This window comes from Fonsecaea multimorphosa (genome assembly GCF_000836435.1).
Source record: "Fonsecaea multimorphosa CBS 102226 unplaced genomic scaffold supercont1.21, whole genome shotgun sequence".
NCBI classification, from domain to species: Eukaryota; Fungi; Ascomycota; class Eurotiomycetes; order Chaetothyriales; family Herpotrichiellaceae; genus Fonsecaea; species Fonsecaea multimorphosa.
Genome location: NW_015971655.1, coordinates 386,504 through 405,023, shown reverse-complemented (window position 1 = coordinate 405,023; position 18,520 = coordinate 386,504). Strand labels below are relative to the sequence as shown.

The 18,520-nt window shown below is 50.8% G+C and overlaps 8 protein-coding genes across 8 annotated transcripts; 3 read left to right on the top strand and 5 right to left on the bottom strand.

Moving 5' to 3' along the window:
• Positions 1-130: 130 nt before the first annotated feature.
• Positions 131-3,229, top strand: Z520_08956 (uncharacterized protein; the record flags this gene model as incomplete). Its single annotated transcript, XM_016779452.1, has 1 exon — positions 131-3,229. The coding sequence occupies one exon, from the start codon at positions 131-133 to the stop codon at positions 3,227-3,229; it is 3,099 nt and encodes a 1,032-aa protein (XP_016629562.1).
• A 1,111-nt stretch (positions 3,230-4,340) lies between these two features.
• Positions 4,341-5,885, top strand: Z520_08955 (uncharacterized protein; the record flags this gene model as incomplete). Its single annotated transcript, XM_016779451.1, has 1 exon — positions 4,341-5,885. One exon carries the CDS (start codon positions 4,341-4,343, stop codon positions 5,883-5,885), a length of 1,545 nt encoding a protein of 514 aa, XP_016629561.1.
• A 1,378-nt stretch (positions 5,886-7,263) lies between these two features.
• Z520_08954 (uncharacterized protein) lies at positions 7,264-8,395 on the bottom strand (the record flags this gene model as incomplete). Its single annotated transcript, XM_016779450.1, has 2 exons — positions 7,264-8,196; positions 8,249-8,395. 2 exons carry the CDS (start codon positions 8,393-8,395, stop codon positions 7,264-7,266), a joined length of 1,080 nt encoding a protein of 359 aa, XP_016629560.1.
• A 1,365-nt stretch (positions 8,396-9,760) lies between these two features.
• On the bottom strand, positions 9,761-10,642 carry Z520_08953 (uncharacterized protein; the record flags this gene model as incomplete). Its single annotated transcript, XM_016779449.1, has 3 exons — positions 9,761-9,989; positions 10,157-10,421; positions 10,549-10,642. 3 exons carry the CDS (start codon positions 10,640-10,642, stop codon positions 9,761-9,763), a joined length of 588 nt encoding a protein of 195 aa, XP_016629559.1.
• A 416-nt stretch (positions 10,643-11,058) lies between these two features.
• On the bottom strand, positions 11,059-12,268 carry Z520_08952 (uncharacterized protein; the record flags this gene model as incomplete). Its single annotated transcript, XM_016779448.1, has 2 exons — positions 11,059-12,176; positions 12,226-12,268. The coding sequence occupies 2 exons, from the start codon at positions 12,266-12,268 to the stop codon at positions 11,059-11,061; spliced, it is 1,161 nt and encodes a 386-aa protein (XP_016629558.1).
• Positions 12,269-12,537: 269 nt separating this feature from the next.
• On the bottom strand, positions 12,538-13,586 carry Z520_08951 (uncharacterized protein; the record flags this gene model as incomplete). The annotated part of the gene is made up of 3 exons (XM_016779447.1): positions 12,538-12,937; positions 12,988-13,475; positions 13,527-13,586. 3 exons carry the CDS (start codon positions 13,584-13,586, stop codon positions 12,538-12,540), a joined length of 948 nt encoding a protein of 315 aa, XP_016629557.1.
• Positions 13,587-14,352: 766 nt separating this feature from the next.
• Z520_08950 (uncharacterized protein) lies at positions 14,353-15,141 on the top strand (the record flags this gene model as incomplete). The annotated part of the gene is made up of 1 exon (XM_016779446.1): positions 14,353-15,141. The coding sequence occupies one exon, from the start codon at positions 14,353-14,355 to the stop codon at positions 15,139-15,141; it is 789 nt and encodes a 262-aa protein (XP_016629556.1).
• A 138-nt stretch (positions 15,142-15,279) lies between these two features.
• On the bottom strand, positions 15,280-15,807 carry Z520_08949 (uncharacterized protein; the record flags this gene model as incomplete). Its single annotated transcript, XM_016779445.1, has 3 exons — positions 15,280-15,374; positions 15,431-15,610; positions 15,660-15,807. 3 exons carry the CDS (start codon positions 15,805-15,807, stop codon positions 15,280-15,282), a joined length of 423 nt encoding a protein of 140 aa, XP_016629555.1.
• Between the last annotated feature and the right edge of the window lie 2,713 nt (positions 15,808-18,520).

Genomic DNA, 18,520 nt, shown 5'->3' with positions numbered 1-18,520 from the left:
TTGAAAGCTTGAGTTTGGATCTGGCGCCAAGGAATTCGGTACATTGGAACTTTTTTTGACCCTGCGATGCATTCTCCACTGGCACCCAGTCTGTACGTCCACCGGGAATCAGACTGTACAGCCAGGAATAATGCTGAGTCGGGCAAGAACTTCAGGTCTGTGCCATGGCTGTCGCCAGGATTTCCAGATCCTCTTCGAAAATGGATTCTGTGGTCCGGCTGTCACCCTGAAGAAGCGAACGACGCCACTACCCCTGCCATGGCGAAGGACTTTCGCACCGCGACAACATCTCCGATCTTTCTCTAGGAAATCTTCTCTTTTCCAACCACACTCTCCTCAAGAGTCCGATCCGCGAAAGAGCCAACTTGAAAGTGAACATAAGTCAGCAGTTGACGTCGACAATGAACAGCTGGAGGTATTGCAAGAACTGGAAAAGGCCCTGGGGCGGCCCATAAATGAAGCAATTGACGAAGACCGAGCGGGACTTATATCCATACAAGAGATATTTCCAGACAAGCAAACAGACCTCGATGATGACCCAGACATTGCCAATGGCACAATTGATCCGCTTGCAGGCTTGCGAGCCTCCGGTGCGTCCGCTGAAGACATCGCACGAGAGGCGAGGCAGATATACGGGGACAGGCTCCCTTCCATTGCTCTGGGCACCGAGGAGTTGAAGATGTACAAACGACTCTATGGAAACCCTATTTCAGCATCTTATGAGGAATTCCTGGACGAGGAGGAAGCAAGCACTGTTGCAGAGATCCGAAACCAGCTCTTGGACCAACAAGGCGAGCCTATAGATTATGACCCAGAACCAGGCGTCTTCGCACGACTGGAGACCATCAAGGAGGAAGAGCCTGCCGATAATATCCCAAAACCTGCGCAGGGAGGCATTGACCTCGGGGTGACCGGCCAGCACAATCCAGCCCTTTCGTCGTCTGCTGAAGAAAGAGCTGCGGAAATAGCTCTCTTGCTTAACGGCGAGGTCGTCGCAGACTTTGGCGCCGAGGAGGATCAGCAGGAGGAACTTGAGGAGGATGGGCAAGAGCAGAGCATGCGACAGCATCCGTTCACTCGGCTTGGAAAGTTCGCAACCACCCCCAGCAGCGTCCTCCTTTCCCAAGAAGACTTTGTGCAACCCGTTCAAAAAATCATGAGTGCCTTCTCCAATAAACATCTGAAAGAGATGTGCGAGAAGACCTTTGGAGGACCCGGCTTTCCTGACTCCCCATTGACACCCAGATCAGGACGGTCGAGACCCCAATTACCCATCCCCCTTGATGCTTCCCAACATCTTATGGGTGAGATGGAAGCGAACGCATTCATCACCACCATCATGCCGCCCACATATGCTGCCATCATGTCCGTTCTAGTCGAGACACGCAAGCGACTAGGCACCACATGGCTGAACAACCTGTTCGCGAAAGAAGGCGGACCCCGAGTGCTTGATGCTGGTGCAGGGGGTGCAGGTATCCTGGCCTGGCGAGAAATTGTCAAGGCGCATTGGGACTCGTTACACTCCTCTGATCGTGACCCCATCCCTCCACCTCCGCCAACGAAAGCTGTCGTCCTCACCGGTTCAGATACATTAAGACATCGGGCGGCCACGCTTCTCGAGAACACAACTTTCATTCCACGCTTGCCTGACTACGTACATACCCGCGATGCGCCCACTCTGGAAGACGAGCGACCTGCTCAACAACGGAAGCAGTTTGACATCATTATCGCACCTCATACGCTGTTTGGGCTGCAAGAAGATTACATGAAGAAGCAACATGTGCAGAACCTTTGGTCAATGCTTAGCCCCGAAAGCGGCGTTCTGATCATGATCGAAAAGGGCATCCCTCGCGGCTTCGAGGCAATAGCTGGCGCGAGAGAGCTGCTTCTCGAGAGGTACATTGCAGTTCCGGAGGGGCGAGTGACGGCATACAGCAAGTTGCACAATGATACAGAAGACCTTCACACGAGAGAAACGGGTATGATTGTCGCGCCATGTACGAATCATGAAAAATGCCCAATGTATAAGATCCCTGGCCTCTCAAAGGGTCGGAAAGATTTTTGCAGTTTCCAGCAACGGTACATACGGCCCAGCTACCTGCAACGAGTTCTTGGAGCCAAAGATCGCAACCATGACGACGTGGATTTCTCGTACATTTCAGTGATGAAGGGAGAAGATCTGCGGCAGCGACAAGTCCACTCGTGGCGAGGGCTGGAAGATTCTCTATCTACCCCCCTCCATCCCGACCCGCAGCGTGCGGCAGAAGATTATCAGAACTGGACTCAGCTTTCTCAGGGCGGCTTTGAGGATGTCCAGCCAACAAGCAACCTCGCTGATGCTCCGTCAATATTCACAGACGCAGCCAAAGCTCCTTCGACTCTGCCCTCCACGCACAACCTCCCACGTCTGGTTTTTCAACCCATGAAGCGTCGGGGCCATGTCCTTCTCGATGTTTGTACGCCGTCGGGGAAGATTGAGCGCTGGACCGTCCCAAAATCTTTCTCCAAACAAGCCTATCGCGACGCGCGGAAGAGCCAATGGGGCGATCTGTGGGCTTTGGGTGCTAAGACACGCATACCGAGGACGCTCAGGCTTGGTGGTGAAGATACGAAAGAGGCGAGGAAGGCGAGAGGACGCAAGGAGCGGTTGAAGCAGCAGGCCGAGGAGTTGATGGAAAAGATGCATGAAGAGCAGTTGGAGGAGATGGAAGACCGAAAGGAGATGGAGAAGGCTTTCAAAGAGGGGAGAATTCCAGGTGAAAAAGACGACTATGGTTTCGAAGATCCGGAGGCTTATGGAAGGATGACGTCTCGGCCGGGCAGGATCAGGCGTGAAAAATCATCCAGCAGCGGTGTTGAGAGTTTCAGGATTGAGGAGGATTTCGACATGGATGCAGTGAACCCTCCTCTCTTCCCACAAAAGACACACACTCCGACTCCCACTCCGACCTTGACTATGGATGTGCCTCGACACCCTTCGTCGAAGCCATCGCCACAGTCTGCCACCGCATCGGCAACAGCAAACCACCCGCAAGACGAGCCCCTCCAGGGAGAAGGAGACCTCACAGCTGAAGAACTCCAAACTCTTCAGGAGTGGAACGAACAACTCCAGGGAGGAGAGGCGGGCACTGGTATCCCGACAAAAGGGGGGAGATCCATCAGACAATATTCCAAGTTCGCGCCGAGGGGTATGAAGACGGTGGCGAGGAAGAGCGGGAAAGTTAGGTGAAGACAGATAGACGCAAAGACACAGGATAGGTGCGTTGGGTAAAAGACGTCGGGTGTATCACATGTACTTTTATATGAATACCCTGTACCTAAGTAGTGAAATAACAGACACCGAGTCTCCTCTTGATAGTAGATATCTGCTCAGCCATCTATCCATCTACATATGTAGAAACAAAAGACACAAGCAAACGGAGAGGAGGAGATTAGAATTCTTGTTGAACTAGGGTTAGGCTCTCAACCTATAGGAGAGAAGGGAATAGGCCGTTGAAGCAGAAATGATTGATCGTGAGTTCCGTACGGAGTTGATGGGGAGAAACTCCCCTCGCTCCTTTTCTATTCTCAGCCTTGTGTGGAGAAGCCTGGTTACATTACAAGAGATTCTTCCTCCAAAAGCCGAGAGAGACGGTGGCGTTCCGATTGCTTCTTTGCGATATTTAAGTCTCTGTACAGAATGGGATGTAAACGACGTTGTTGTTTGACGGTAGTTGAGATCGGTGTGCAGGCACCTGTTTGGTGGGACGTGGCTCATTAGGGGGTTGGCTCATCATAGGGCGGTCTGATTTATCACTTCCCTCCTGTTAGTCTCTCTTTAGTGTCTAGGTACCGAGCTATTCTATCCGGCCACTGGCGAGTTGAGATATCACTTGGGGTGCAGCAGCCTTCTCGACCACGTAAGGGACGGGCGTGTTGTCTGCCGCCGAATTGACAGTCATATCGACAGGGTAGCCAAGATCGAGACTCATATGTCAAAACGCCGAGCTGAGCTACGGTGGCTGGCTGAACGTCTGCGTGACTGGGCTCATCGGGGCGTGGCCAGTCGCTCCATGCCCGTATGGCGGTCTGGATTCCAAGCTGATCGAGCCTGCACACGAGCATGTGAATGGGGAACGAATCACGCTGATCTTCCTTTGCGTTCAGGTTGCCGGGCTGTTTCGAGAGCATGAAGCCCGTTGCTTATGAGGCTGGCTGAGCCCAAAGCATTCGACACAGCGTGATGCAAAATATAAAAGAAAGCAATTTAGACCTGTTATCATGCTTTCCTCATTCCTCAATGAACCTCGTTTGATCTCTTTCTGCCTCTCATTCCAGCATGAGCCACAGTCCGTACAAATATGGATGCAGCATTCCAAGGCAACAACCTCAAACCGGGTACAAAATCCTATGATCGTGCGAACAACTTGTACGCCTCGTCAACGTATGAAGATGAGCATGACATGAAACCTGGGGAGATCTTGCAGCCGACAAGCATCGAAGATATCCAGAATGTTATCAAGTATGCGAATGCGACTAAGAAGCCTATTGCCATCAGGACAGGAGGCCACCAATACAGCGGAGCATGTTCCACGGGCCAAGATGGTATCCAATTGGACCTGAAACCAACCTTCCGACGACCCAATCTGGATCTGAACCTGACCTTCAAGGACGACAAGGCATATATCCGATCGAGTGTCAGCTGGACGCTGGCCGAAATCTTCGACTTCTTGCAAGACAACGGCGTCTTCATGCCCACAGGCCAATGTATCAACGTGTGCCTCGGAGGCCATGTCCAAACCGGCGGATATGGAATGCTTGCTCGATCCTTTGGACTTCTCGGAGATTATGTGCGCGAGCTTGAGATTGTCGACCACAACGCCAACGTCATCAAAATCACCAGGGAAAACAATCCGGACCTGTTTTTCGGGTTCCTCGGCGGCAGTCCTGGGAACATGGGAGTGCTGACGCACTTTACCGTTGAGGTCCAACAGGACAAGGACTTCCAAGGCTCCAGGGGGCTTTGGAAGGCCTTTCTGTTCTCGCAAGAAAATCTGAAGCCGTTGCTCAGCCTCTTGGTGCAGAAGGCCGCAGATCCGAACTTCCCACGGAGCTACGACTTCACGGTCAATGTCGTCGACAAGGAAATCAACCTTGCCAGCATATTTCCCGGCTCCGCATCTGAACTCAAGGATAAATTGCCCGACGACATAGACAACGGCCAGGACAAAATAGCCGACCTTTTCAAATTCAAGCTGCCATTGATTGTTGTTTACGCTCAGTGGGTCAATTTCGGGGACGAGCCGTACTCACCAGATCTTTTCAACCGGATCAAGAACGCCAAGGGGGGCATAGTCACCAAGGACATCGATGGCCAAGCCATGTCGACAATCGCGTCGTCGTGGCTGTTCCGATCCGCTCGCGAATTCCCATACCCTTACATCAAGCGGACCAAAACCACCAACTGGGCAGATCTGTCCTCCAAGGGATGGGTCGATTGGTTTGCCGGACGTCTGACTGAGGCGATCAATACCAAAGGCCTGTATGTATCATCTCAATTGCAGGTGTATGGAGGAACAAAGTCCATGTTTAGCAAAAACGCGGGCAACGGGACGGCTTATACCTTCCGGGATGCGACCCTCGGAGGGACATGGGACATCTTTTACGATAAACAAAAGGATGCGGCGCAAAAATGGCAGTGCGATACCGACAAAGGGTTACCTCAGCATTTCAGCGATGTTGACCGACGTGTTCTTTGGGGCTCGTATGGCGATTGGACCATGAAGAATGTCTGGAAGTATTATTACGATGAGCAAACTTACAAGAAGCTGCAGCAGATCAGAAAGGCAGCCGACCCTCAAGGGATCTTCACTCCCAACCCGTTTTGCGTCGAGGCAGCGAAGTAAGGACGGAAACATGTTTCAACTGATTTTGGCACATGGGGCGACACGAGGGTAGGATCTCTGTTCGGCAATGTTTAGTTCACATCAATTTGAACGACTGATGATTTGTCCCAATATCTTTTCATAGCCTGCCACAAAGTAGCTCTGGCAAGTCTGGAGCTCCCTTGAAATTCAGTCATGATCTTTTCATTGTCCCTTTCCAATTGCCCCCGCAGAAGATCTGGCAAGCCGACGACAGAAGTAAGTGGCATAGGTATAACGAGAAGAGCGTACGATATAGTAGTAAAACAGAAGTGATTAACCATTAGTTATGGGGTTGGCATCACTTAGAAGGGGTATCCTATCTACTCTTGATCAGCGGGATCCCTACACTCATGACCAGATATTAGCAGTTCCTTACACGGTGGTCTCCTCGTCGTTAACTGTGTCAGACTGTGCCGTTTATTTCTGACGTCGGCTCGGAGGGGTTGAGGAAAGACGAAAGAGGTTCCGATCGTTTTGCTACCTAGGTATCTTGAATTCGAGCACGAAGGGTCTGCATGACCTACTCAATCTCATGTCTCTTCCCTGCGGAAGAAAGTATGAAGATACTGAATAGATTGGATGATAGTACAGTGTCTGCTCAGAGGGAGAGTGCAGGTTGAAGAAAAGAGGGGAAGTGGCGCAGTAGTCGTCAAAGACAGGCTCTACCCTCATGTAGGATGGTGGCTGCCTTGCCAGGTTGACGTCTCAAGCCCATTTCCACTCTAACGAATCCGAGTTAAAGAGCCTTTCAATGCCATGAGGATGTAAGTTGCTCGTTCAGAATCGATGCATTAGATGGGGGCTTACAAACACATAATATTCACTGCCGTGCCAGGACGTGTTCCGGTGGTACGAGACTTGATATGAAGCGCGGAAGGTGCCCCTTGAAGCACAGCCTCGTCACATGACAAGGGAAGGGTCCCAATCCTGGACCGTGACACCTTGACCACAGCCTCGAAAAAGGAGACCGCGATTCTGGAAGCAAGTCATCCCGTCACTCGGGCTGTCGTCGTCGGAAGTCTCTGCTTTCCGGTGGCCTCAGCTGCAGGGAGCCGTCACCAAGGAGTGTGTGTTAGCAGCAGGGCTAGATTGGATTTGCTAGTCACGGGCTCGGAGTAGAGACCACAAGACAGGCTGAAGCAGAATGCTGATGAAGGACACTGACATAGGCCTACTCAGGAATCGGTTTTTTTTTTTTTTGATCTTGTTATGTCCTCGCCTGTCCTCAACAAAAGATCGAGAGACGGGGAAGCATGGATCCACTGCCAGCCTTGCGTCCGGCTCATGCCCCGATTCCGCTCGCATGTCGGGAATGTAGTCCCTCAAGGCATCTGGGAATTGCTCTTCTCTTCTCCTATTAGTGAGAAAAGCTCTCTCCGACCAATTCTTCAGACAATATCCAGAGCCTATCGGCATTCTTGTTCGACACGGCGCGAGCGTTTGCCCCATCATTGATCTGGCAGTCGCTCAAGTACGCTCCAAAGTTTTCCTTGCCGTCCTTGCTCACTGGCAGGCTCAGTCCAGGATCTGTGGCAGCCACCAAGCTCGTGGCGGCTCCCGCACCCTGCGTCTTGATATGGAGTGCTCCACTCTTCGCCCACTGCTCCAGCGCACTGGTTAGCTCGGGTGGGAAATTTCGTTGCAACTCTGTTGCGATGACTCCCGGGTTGACCGCCAGACTCAAGAGTCCGTACTTGTCGTAGTAGCGTGCGTTGAAGCCGATGGAAAACAAGAGATTAGCCACTTTGCTCTGGTTGTACCCTTCGCGCGGGAAATACGATTTGTTTTCGGGTTCCTTCTCACCCCAATGCTTGAGTGCCTCGTACTGCGGCTGCTCGTCCTCTGGCAGGGTCTTGTTGACCTTGTCGAAGTTGATGTCGCTGAATCGGACGCCTGCCGAGAGGGGGGACGACGAGGAGACATTGACCACTCGGGTTATTCCCTTAGGCTTCCCTTCTGCCGCCTTGATCAATTTGGGCAGGATCAAGTTGGTGAACAAAAAGTGGCCAACGTGGTTGGTAGCAAAGTGCATCTCGATCCCATCCTCGCTGAGGGTTCGCTCGGGGATCAGCATGACGCCGGCATTATTGACGAGAATATCAATGGTGGGAATGTCCTCCATCGCGAGGAGCTCGGCCGCCGCCTCGCGAACGGACTTCTGACTCGATAGGTCCAGCTTGAGCCCGGCATAGTGCACGTTGGGATATTCCTGTTGCAGTGCCTCGATGCTCTCTTGAAGCTTTGTTGGGGAACGTCCAGTGATGATGATGTGGGTGGGGGACTGAGATGCCTGTGGGCTCTTGTCAGCTTTGGCGTAGAGACCATATATTAGGATTTCGTACAAATGCCTGAGCCGTTGTGAAGCCAATACCTCCCCTATTGACTCCTGTGACTATGATGTTTCTTCCCCGGATCGATCCAGCAAAGGCCTTGGCGACGTCCGAGGCCAAAGTGTCGGCGTGGAATTCGGCATGGGTGACTGCGGTCATGTTGGTTCAATTGGAAGTAATTTGCGTGTTCCTTGTATGCGATGTAATGCTTTCGCTTCTGACAGGATTTTTGTGAAGGACATGGTTCACGCTGGTCAATTTATATGCCACGAGCCGCAATCTTCCTTTGGCAAAAACCCTCACGGAAATAACTCATGGCAACTCCACGAAATCGTGGTGAAGTTGAGTATGACGACCTGGGGTGGTCATTTTGCAGCGTTGGCTCGGAATTCCTCGGTGTCGTTGTCATCCCAAAAGAGTAGAAGTTACGTTGCGCTAAACCGTAACCGAAGTCTATATTGTATGTCGTCCGGAGTTTAGGAGATCGTCACTCACATTGTCCATACTAAGGAGTCTGATCAGAGGTGGGCTGATGCAGTGAACCTCGAGAAAGTGGCTCATACAGGTGTTCAAATCTTCGATTCAGCGTCCAGTACCTCGTAGTCGCATCCGACATGAAGAGCGAGCAAGGCTCCCCGAAAAATCACAAGTGGACTTGGAGGCGGCGGGTGGGGACTCCAAAGATGAAATGGAAAAGGATCTCTGGTCTAGGAAGTGCCCGAACTAGTGACCTGTTCCAAAAGTATCGTGCGCACAGTAAGGTCTGATTTACCTGGCTATTGATGGACAATTCGCTGCGGTGGTTCGGAGGAGTAGAGATTCAGCTGATCAGACAGCCATGGTGAAAGTCGCATGTACTTTCATCACTAGTTTGAAAGGCTCTCGCTCCGCTGAGCCTCTACGCCTTCTAGACTCATGGTGAATATCCTGTCGTCGGCGATTTTCATAACCGTACTCTACCTTGGAAATGTTCTCACCCCTGGGACATAAGAAGCGAATCGAGTTTCTCCTGCTGGATTAATCGGACCGAGTCGGAGATGTTAGTGGCCTTAGGAAGTAGCTTTCAGCACAGTTGCTGGGGGGATCGAAGACCATCGACCAATCCTGCCTGAATAAAGACCATCATATGTTCAGACACAGAAATAGAATCAAACAACCGCATAGGATGAGGTCTCTTTGGTTGATCGCTCAGACCACAGAACTGTGAATCTTGTTTGGATTTCTTCATCTAGGCCATTTCGCCGGATCCTGACGTCTTGAGACGATGGGACGAGACATCAGGCTCTTCGGTACTTCCATTGCAAAGACGACTCTTCTTCTCCGATAGCATGCGGGCGGGGCATTTTAGCAACTTCATGACGCCTCCGCCAGTCGTCCATCATGAATGTTGCGGTTGTTTGAAGGAGCCCGCTTTCCGCGCTTCACCGCCTTATTGCCTACCATCACCACCATCGACCCCTCAACACCAACCCTCGACCACAGGCACGCTATCAATGCAATGCAGTGGGTGATTAAGTGCGCCTTCTACTCCTCCAAAATGTTGCCCCGTTCGCTCACGTACAGTCCGTCCAAGAACTTTCGAATATCCTTGTTCTTCACTCTGCAGGCCTGTTGGATATCGGCGGCGGATTGTGACACGTTCTCGAGGCTGTTGCCGGTAATTTCAATCTGGTCCTTGACACCTTTCGAGGCTTCGACTGTGACGCCGTCGTGCATGGTAACGTGTCGGACGATCTTCTCGCCCAAGAAGTTTCTGTCGCATAGCAAATGACAATTAGCGTTCTCCTTCGTCTGCTTGTCTTTTGTCCATATGGCAGGCATATAAGTTTTTTTCTTCCTTCCCTCTCTTGCTTCTAGGCAATTTTCAACGGTGCACCTGCGTGCGCGGAGAAGAGTGAGCGGGAAGTTGCCTGTTCTTACCTGATTTCCAAGTGAAACAAGCCCTCGGGATTCTTCTCGATGTTGACATTGATGGGAAAGTGAGCATAGACGTATCGCATCTTGTATTTGTAACCCTTGGTCACACCGATCACCAAGTTCTGGATAATCGACTTGACGGTCCGGAGAGCGGCAACGTTCTTTCTTTGGCCATGGTGGATTTCAATCTGAACGAGCTGTTGGCCTGCCTTGTTTTTCCCGAGCGTGAAGGTGACGGCAATGTGGGAGAGATCTTTGGTGAGTTTTCCTGTGCGACAAAATTCCTGTTAGCCTCGTTCTCTTTCGATCCGGCTTCTCTCTATGCTATGCTTTTCCCATTGTTCTCTCCGGTGGCTGCAAAGACTTCGGGTTGGCATGGGTATTGTCTTTCGTACCTCGGGGGCCCTCGACCGTGACGATGCGCGAGCGGATGTGGATGTTGACACCCTCTGGGATGACCAGCTGCTCTTGCGAGAAGATGTACTTCATCTTGGGCAGCGGCGTGGAGGAATGATTGTGAGAGGGATTTGCGCAAGTCGTCTCACGATGGGAAAACCGCACTTTCAGAAATTCCCCAATTCCCAAAATCGCAGGCCCGATGCCAAGACCTAATGGTTTTGTGCGCGGCTTGGCATTTTCAGAGGGGCCACCACAGCCTTGCAGGCTCGCGAGGCTATATCACATGATGTAGTACAAGTACGTACTGGAACTCACTTGACCAGCAGGTCTAGGAGAAAATCTTCAAGTTTCACAGGAAAACCTTTGTCAGTTGTTCCAAATACAATTGCAGGCTCAAGTTCAGGAATTCTGAGCCAAATCGATGTCCTATCTCCTAACTCCAAACTCGGGGTATCTCATGCTAATGCGAATCTCGTGCCACATCACCCTCCAGCGTTCTCCAGCGCTCAACCTGATCGCCGTGTCTCTGCCAGCATTCGGGCTACTGTTGGATCGTCATCGTCGACTTGAATGCCTTGTTCACGTAGGGCGTTCTTGTATCGTTGCTTCAAGCCTTCCTCATCGTCATCTCGTTCCGCGTCAGGGAAGTCGTCCGCATCAACAAGCTCGTCCTCATCGTCGTCATCATCATCAGATTCTCCTTTAGAGGTTCCCTTATCACCTGACTTTGAGTTGGAATCCATTTTCATGTCTTTCATAACTTTCGTCAAGTCGTGTTCGCGTTTCGCCGCGCTCTCCTCCTCGCGCTCTTTCCTTCTTTTCTCCAGCTCCGGCCGGTAGTCCCGTTCGAATTCTTTCCGCTTTTCCTCAACGGCAGCAAAGAATTCGTCGATGCCCTCGCCAGTCATGCTCGACACCGCCACCATGTTCAGATGAGAATAAAACTCTTCCAGCATGAGGCTCATGCTATTGAGAAGGCTGGCCATGTAGCCGCTCCCTCCACCAAATCCCTCGCCACCGAAGACACCTTTGTTCTGCTCTTCATTGAGGGCTTCCTGGAATTTATCGAAATCCGTCATCCATTCTCTTGCAAATTCTGCGTCCTGCACATCCGTCTTGTTGAAAACAAGAATCATTGGCAGCTTTGTCTTGTATAGAATCGAACATGCGTAGAGCATGTTGGACATGAATGTTGATGTGGAAGAGGTGCGTGGCGTATCAATGATGTAGGCAATGACAGTAGGGAAGGAGGATGCAAGTGACTCGAGGAGAATGCTGCCCGAAGCAGACCATACGAAGACCTCGATCTGGCCGGGCGTATCAACCAGGAAATGCTTCGGTGGCGGCACTTTGCTATCGGGCGGTGGATTTGCTCGCTTTTCAAGTAGAGTGATGATCTGATCAATCTTGGTTGCGAATAGATTAAGAGATGTAAGGATGCCTCCATTTGGACCAAGATTGTACTGCTTCATGACTTCTTTGTAGTTGATACTATCGCGAATATCAATGTTGGGTTGGAAGGGAACGTTGATAACCGCAGGATCCAGGTTGAGCACATAGGGTTTCTTCTTGTTGACATGTAGGTAATTGTTGATGCGCTGCATGAAGGTAGTTTTGCCGGATCCTGTTGGCCTGTTAGAGCTTGTCTTTCAGAATTCCTCTGGTAGCCATACCGGCCATGCCGATACAGACGACGGCGACGGGAGAAGTCGCCATATTGTCTAATGAGGGATGTTGTAGCAGAAATGTCTTTATGGAGGAAGGGGAAGGTCGATTAACAACTTTTTGTAAAATTCCCACGACAATTCGTTGCCTCTCCAGGAACAAGCCGATGCCGCCCGGGGTTCGGTGTCGACAGCCACGCGGGGCTTCCCACGTGACAGATTTTGTACCTGATCCACTCAGCTGTCATTACAAGGCTTGGCAATAGGCCCTTAACAGAACTTTATGCGCAGAGAGGTAGGGCTGCATCTTCAGACTGGACACTACAAAGACAGTGAGGAATCAGAGTCTGCCAATACAGAGAGATGGCGCGATGAATTTTGCAACGTCTCTGCTGTTACGATTTCCTTCAGCCTCATCATCTCTTCACCTGCCATCGGCAGCTTCCCAGTCCCTGGCTTCAGACTGAGGGTTCTGAGGCCATGCGCATTCTTCTCAAGCAGATTCTGGAGAGCAGTAATTTCCTGTGTTGATTGAATTCCAACCCATGAGACCTCGGTCAGATTGGTAAATTTCGACAAGTCGTAGCTCTGACACTTTGTTCCAGCTCTATCACATTCACCATCGGTCGATAGGGACAGACGCTCAAGCTTTTCTTGATAGGTTCCCAGGTAGCCTCCTACGCCAAGGATAGCCAACGGCACGCACGTCCCCAGATCCCAACTGTACATGATCAGCAGAGGAGACACAAGTTTACATGAGGGATACTGTACCTGAATGACTTTAGTGCGCTTGGTCGAAGTCTATGGCAAAATAGAACGAAATCCCACTCCTGGGAAATATCTAACTCGATGTTCTGATCATTATACAGTTTGAGGAGACCAGCTCCTGTGTTCTCAGCAGGAAACGGTGTCCCCAGACTCCTTGGTATACCATCTAAGTGGAACTCTGCAGTTTGTCGCTCGTGGTCGTCGAACTGAAGGTAGTCACCAGTGAATAGGTCGTGAGCACGGTTGTGGTAGCACCGGCCGGTCAGATCTTTGTAATCTTTGGTAGTTAGGGTCAGATGTTTGACAAAATGTAGCCCATCTTCGACTCCACAGTGTGGTGCTGTCAAGTAGTATTTTTGGAGATCTTGTACTCGTGGACAAAGCCCCTCAACGCACTCGATACTCAATGACTCATAGAGGAAAGGAAGGGTCTTGGTGTATAGATACTTTGAAACTCGTGCGAGGCTGTTCAGCTCACGGAGGCTGGAAATCTAGTCCTGTTTATGAGCATACCATTTATGGGGGAAGTCGGTGGAACTTACATGTTTGACAACCACTTCAAGTATTTCAGGGGGCAGCGTGCTCAACGCCGTTTGCTTCATCGAGCTTGAACCGGTCAGTATCAAACATCCTACGGATCGAGGACACTCCTAGTCAAATATCTTGTACAAGACGACCAGAGTACCTATTTACCTGTACCCTCTCTCATGGCGGAAATGAGGTGACGAGTCACAGTCGGAGTTAGGAAACACGGCATCATTTCTCCTCCGGTCGCAGCACTACCATCTCCTAATACCATCTTCAGACTTACGCAAGACTTGGATATCAAGTCTCAACAAAGAAGCTATTACAAAATGCATCTGGGGCGGTCTAGTGCTCTCATGCTCCAATTTGCCTCGTGGGCAGAAGGTTCTAGGACACCTGACCAATGGGAACTCGCTATCTATTGCCATTTGCAACCATTCTCCAAATCGGGCACAAAATTGGAGGTTGCAGCCCGCCTATCGAACACACAGAATGTATAGTATCTACGGCCGAAAAGAGGTGGGCCTCAGCCTCGCGGACTAAGTTTCACCCGTAGCAACAGCAAATTCTCATAGTTTGAACATAAATGATGTCCGGAGACCGAGCCCCAATTTGGAGATTGTGGGGGAATCTACCTAGGTAGGTACATAAGTACCTCGCATGTGGGTGTGGACTGTTTACCCCTTTTCCCCAGGCGCCATATATAGTGAGCCTCGCAAGCCTAGGTATGTCAGTTGGAAATGTAGTCCCTCTTGGAATAAATACATCGCCCGTCCCACGAGTTTCCACATCGAATCAAAGTGCACATTCATTCAACCCAACTCCTGGACCACAAGCCGAAGTATGTCTCTGAACCCGACGAAGAAACCAGTATTGGCGCTTGTGGGCGTTGGGCCTGGCATCGGAGAGGCCGTCTCACGCCACTTTGCCGGTCAAGGCTATGCCGTCGCTTTGATTGCCCGCACCGAAACCAAGCTCCAGACCATACAAGATGCCATCAACAAGGACTACGGAAATGGGGCCGCAAAGTACTACGTTACCGACGTGCGCAGCGAGCAGAGTGTGCTCTCGACCTTTGCAGCAATCAAGTCAGATCTAGGTCCTGTCAGTGTCATGGTGTACAATGCTGCTTCCCGGCGCATCTACCCCAGATCTACACTCGAGACAACCACCGAGGAATTCGAGAGTTTTATGAAAATCAACCTCTTCGGCGCCTTTTGGTCATCTAAGGCTGTCATCCCTGATATGCTAGAAGCTGGACACGGAACCATCCTCTTCACCGGAGCGACTGCGGCATTACGTGGCGCCGCCGGCCTGAGTAGCTTCGCGCCCGGAAAATTCGGCCTCAGAGCTCTATGTCAAATTCTCACGCGCGAGTTTCAGCCAAGGGGGATCCATGCCGTCCACATAATAGTGGATGGCCCTGTGGATACTAACATTATAGGTGGCGTTTCACGGCGCAAATGGGCACGAGACGGAGAGACTCATAAGTTGGCGGATCTGGACGCTTACCTCATGAAACCCGAGGACCTCGCGAAGATGTATTGGTATCTACATACTCAGCCACGGAGCACTTGGACACATGAACTGGATGTCAGATCTCAGAAGGAGGCCATGTTCTCGAAGCTCTGAGAGGACGCAAATGGTTTCTTATTGAGTACCTAGGTACATTACGCGCCGGGAACGCACGTTCAAGATCAATCATCTTGACAACAGCTGGCCTTCCCACCAGCTATCCTGCTGCTTGTTTTGATTTGGGTGTGAGACTGCCTATTGATGAGCCTCAGCGCGAAGTCGAAAAGCTATCTGCATTGCCTTCTTGCCGATTGTGTCCCTCTTGCCGTGACGGGCAACAAGATTTGCATCTACAGGGTTAGTAACTTCATATCCAGGATGACCAATCGAGAAACCTAAGACTTACCCTCGAAAAGGCTGACAAGAAACGCTTCTGCACTTTCTTGTAGACACCCAACCGCCGATGCTTGAACTCGCTCGATCCCAAGGTCCTGAGCAATCTCGCGAATGACTCTCTGGAAATCCATCTTTGGAATGACGAGACCTGTACTTTTGTGATCCTTGCGGATATGTCGAAGAGCGGCGGCTGTAGATGGGTTAGTAATGTTATTACTAATGTAATGAGCGTAGTATACCTTCTCCCTTGAGACCACGTTTTGTGGGCAAGGTGGCAATGCTGGGGTCCTTGCTTGCTGAAGAACCCTTTTCGGCATCCTTGATGGCAGTGCTCCTCAGGGGGGTTTCGTCTCCGGATGCTTGTCTAACTTGGTCGGCTGGAGCCATTGTGGATAGAAGTGGCAGAGCGCTAGAGGATTCAAAATTAGCGATTTATAACTCGAATTTTCCAATGCCGGCAGATTTGAGAGGATAGTCACTGTATTGGCTTTGGACCGGCTCATCAGCAAAGCTAAAGAGACCTCCGTTGCCTGAGGAGAGTTGTGACGGCGGTGGCGAAGAGAGACCCAAAGGTAATCAGGGGAGCAGAGGTAGCGACTGAAGTAGAAATGAGAATATCTTGAGACGACGTGGACAGATAAAGAGGTCTTTTCAAGAAGACGAGGCGAAATCCTCTGTCTGCACTTTCACTTAGCTTCGCCACTCTCGTCAATTTCACTTCAGTCAATCCTCTTCTACTTCTACTTCTCCTCCTCCTCCTCCTCTTCCTCTTTATCCATCCCTAAATTTGGCTTCCAAGTCACCCCGTCGTGATGAATAGCAAAATGCGAGATAGTAACATACTTGAAGTGCCAATCAATCATAGGCTGTCCAAATAGAGATATGCCGCCGAGTTTTGTAGCTGTTTTCAAAAGCCCCATGTCGCTCCTTGGTTGGAGTCCCTTAGGTTCACAAACTCGGAAAGCTGGAGACACTGCAATGTATGAGACTTCGGCCTGCAACTCCAGATTCGACCATGCTATGTTGGACGAAGGATGAGTGGGCTTTACCGTAGCCGCGTAGCGACTGGCACTCCCTACAAGGTGAGGCAGAAAATCAAAACACCACCCGAAATTCAAACATGTCGATTGAGTTGTCACAAACCTCCTGACGATCGCAAAAGACCCTTACTAGGAAAGAGACTAAAAGAGTCAACAAAACAAAGTGCAAAGAAAGAAACCTAATCAAGTCAACAAGTGATGGAATCTGGCTCAAGTAGGCGATCCTCCTCCCGAAGAGGTCCCAGATATATCTGGTCAAACTGGCACGGGCCGAGCAGGCATATATATGTGTCCAATACTCACCTCAAACTGGGATATTCCCGAACTTGATCCAAGCTCAAAGAGATCGATATGCAATCTGGCAATTTTTAATGGACACGTTAAGATGACTTCAGTTCGACAAGCGCTAGACAAAGTGTGAGGGATGGCTGACCCTTGGAATGGGGGATACTGCCCCATAACCGTTTGAGAACGCTGGCAACCGTGATGCTGGGCGCCACCAGAAGGGAGTACCTCCGTTTCCTGAGGCTGCAGAGGGCATGCATTCATCCCTTGGATGCCGAACATCTCAGCACTTGCTTCGGGACAACCATAAATAGCTTGTTTTTGATCACGAACTGCGTGAGCAAGAGCAAGGGCCAGGGCATCTGTTGCGCTGATCTCTTGCCAGATCTTGCGGAGTTCTCTCTTCCCGACTCGGAGTCGTCTTCTCTCTGCTGTTTCCTTATCAGTTTGACATGCTCTTACCGGGTATTTTACGGATGGACAGAAAAGGATACGAGCCACATCGTTGGACAGCCCAGCCTCAGCTCATCTCAGCAGAAGACGTGCACCAACTCGGGTCAAGGTATCACTAAACATGTCTTCTCTCTGCATAAAGGTATATACAAGGAACATTCTTGAGACCAGCCTGCGCATCGGCTAAGTCACGACAGACAAGAGAAAGTAGATTCAACGCAAACCAGGGTCGGTGACCGGTCCACTCCTCAATGCTACACAACTGCAATACTCAGATAACGACATCGAGAACAATCATGTCGCGATGGCTGGTTCGTCTGCAGCATCCCGCCCAATCATGCGGATGATGTCAAAGCTGCTCAAAATCTTACCCGGTTCACGCTATCACGACAGGGGTTCGCTCCGCGCCGAAGTCTCAAATAATCCTCCCGCTTACAATCTCGGCTGAGAATTTCGCACCTTCCTACATTCCCTCCACCTGCCTGAATCCTTCTATCACCTATGCTCTCCTTTGACACTTGCGAGTATAAGACCTGTACCAAAAATGACATCAGAGCGCATGACAGCGAGGGTGTACAGTCTCAAATATTGGGGTGCGGGAGATCTCAGATTTGTCTGGTGTCACCTGTGGGACCGTACTGTGTACCTAGGTAATTAATTACTCGGCGAGTCGGTAATACCCCAACCTGGCACAAAGTCATAATTGCCGGCTCGGGTGTTGGGCTGTGCCAGGCCAATGCACGGTGTCTGATGCCCTACGTTCCGCCCTTCCGACTAACAGAGCTGGGGGGGAGGATGTGCTGTGTTCAAGAAGATGACCTGCCCTATTGACCAAAAGATGACTTCCCATCGGAGCTACCCATATCACGGCAATTTGCCGTGACTATTATGAATAGAATCGCGTTGCCGACAAGGAGCCCGAGCCTGGTTGGAATCTATTCTTGACCACAATGCCAAACGGCATGTTTGGTGACAGACAAGAAGACCAGAATACGAGAAGGCAGTTTGCAGAACAGCAGAGGCGACAGGCATTAAGAAAGAGACCATGAAGTCGATACGCCCCCCCCCCCCCCCCCCCCCCCCCTTGTCACTGGGCGACTGCTGGGCTGCAAGCGATGATTACCTCGAAAGGCCGTAATCACAAAACCTGATTCAGCAACTGATGAACGTCTTTCAATGTCAGGAGAGGAAGCATAACCCGACCACTTCACAATTCCGGCCTCGATAGCTCGGAGAGACCCGAACTTCAAAGGAACTCAACCAGCTTCTCGAACACCTACCTATCTTTATGGAGATTCCGCCACCACTTTCGAGATTTTCGG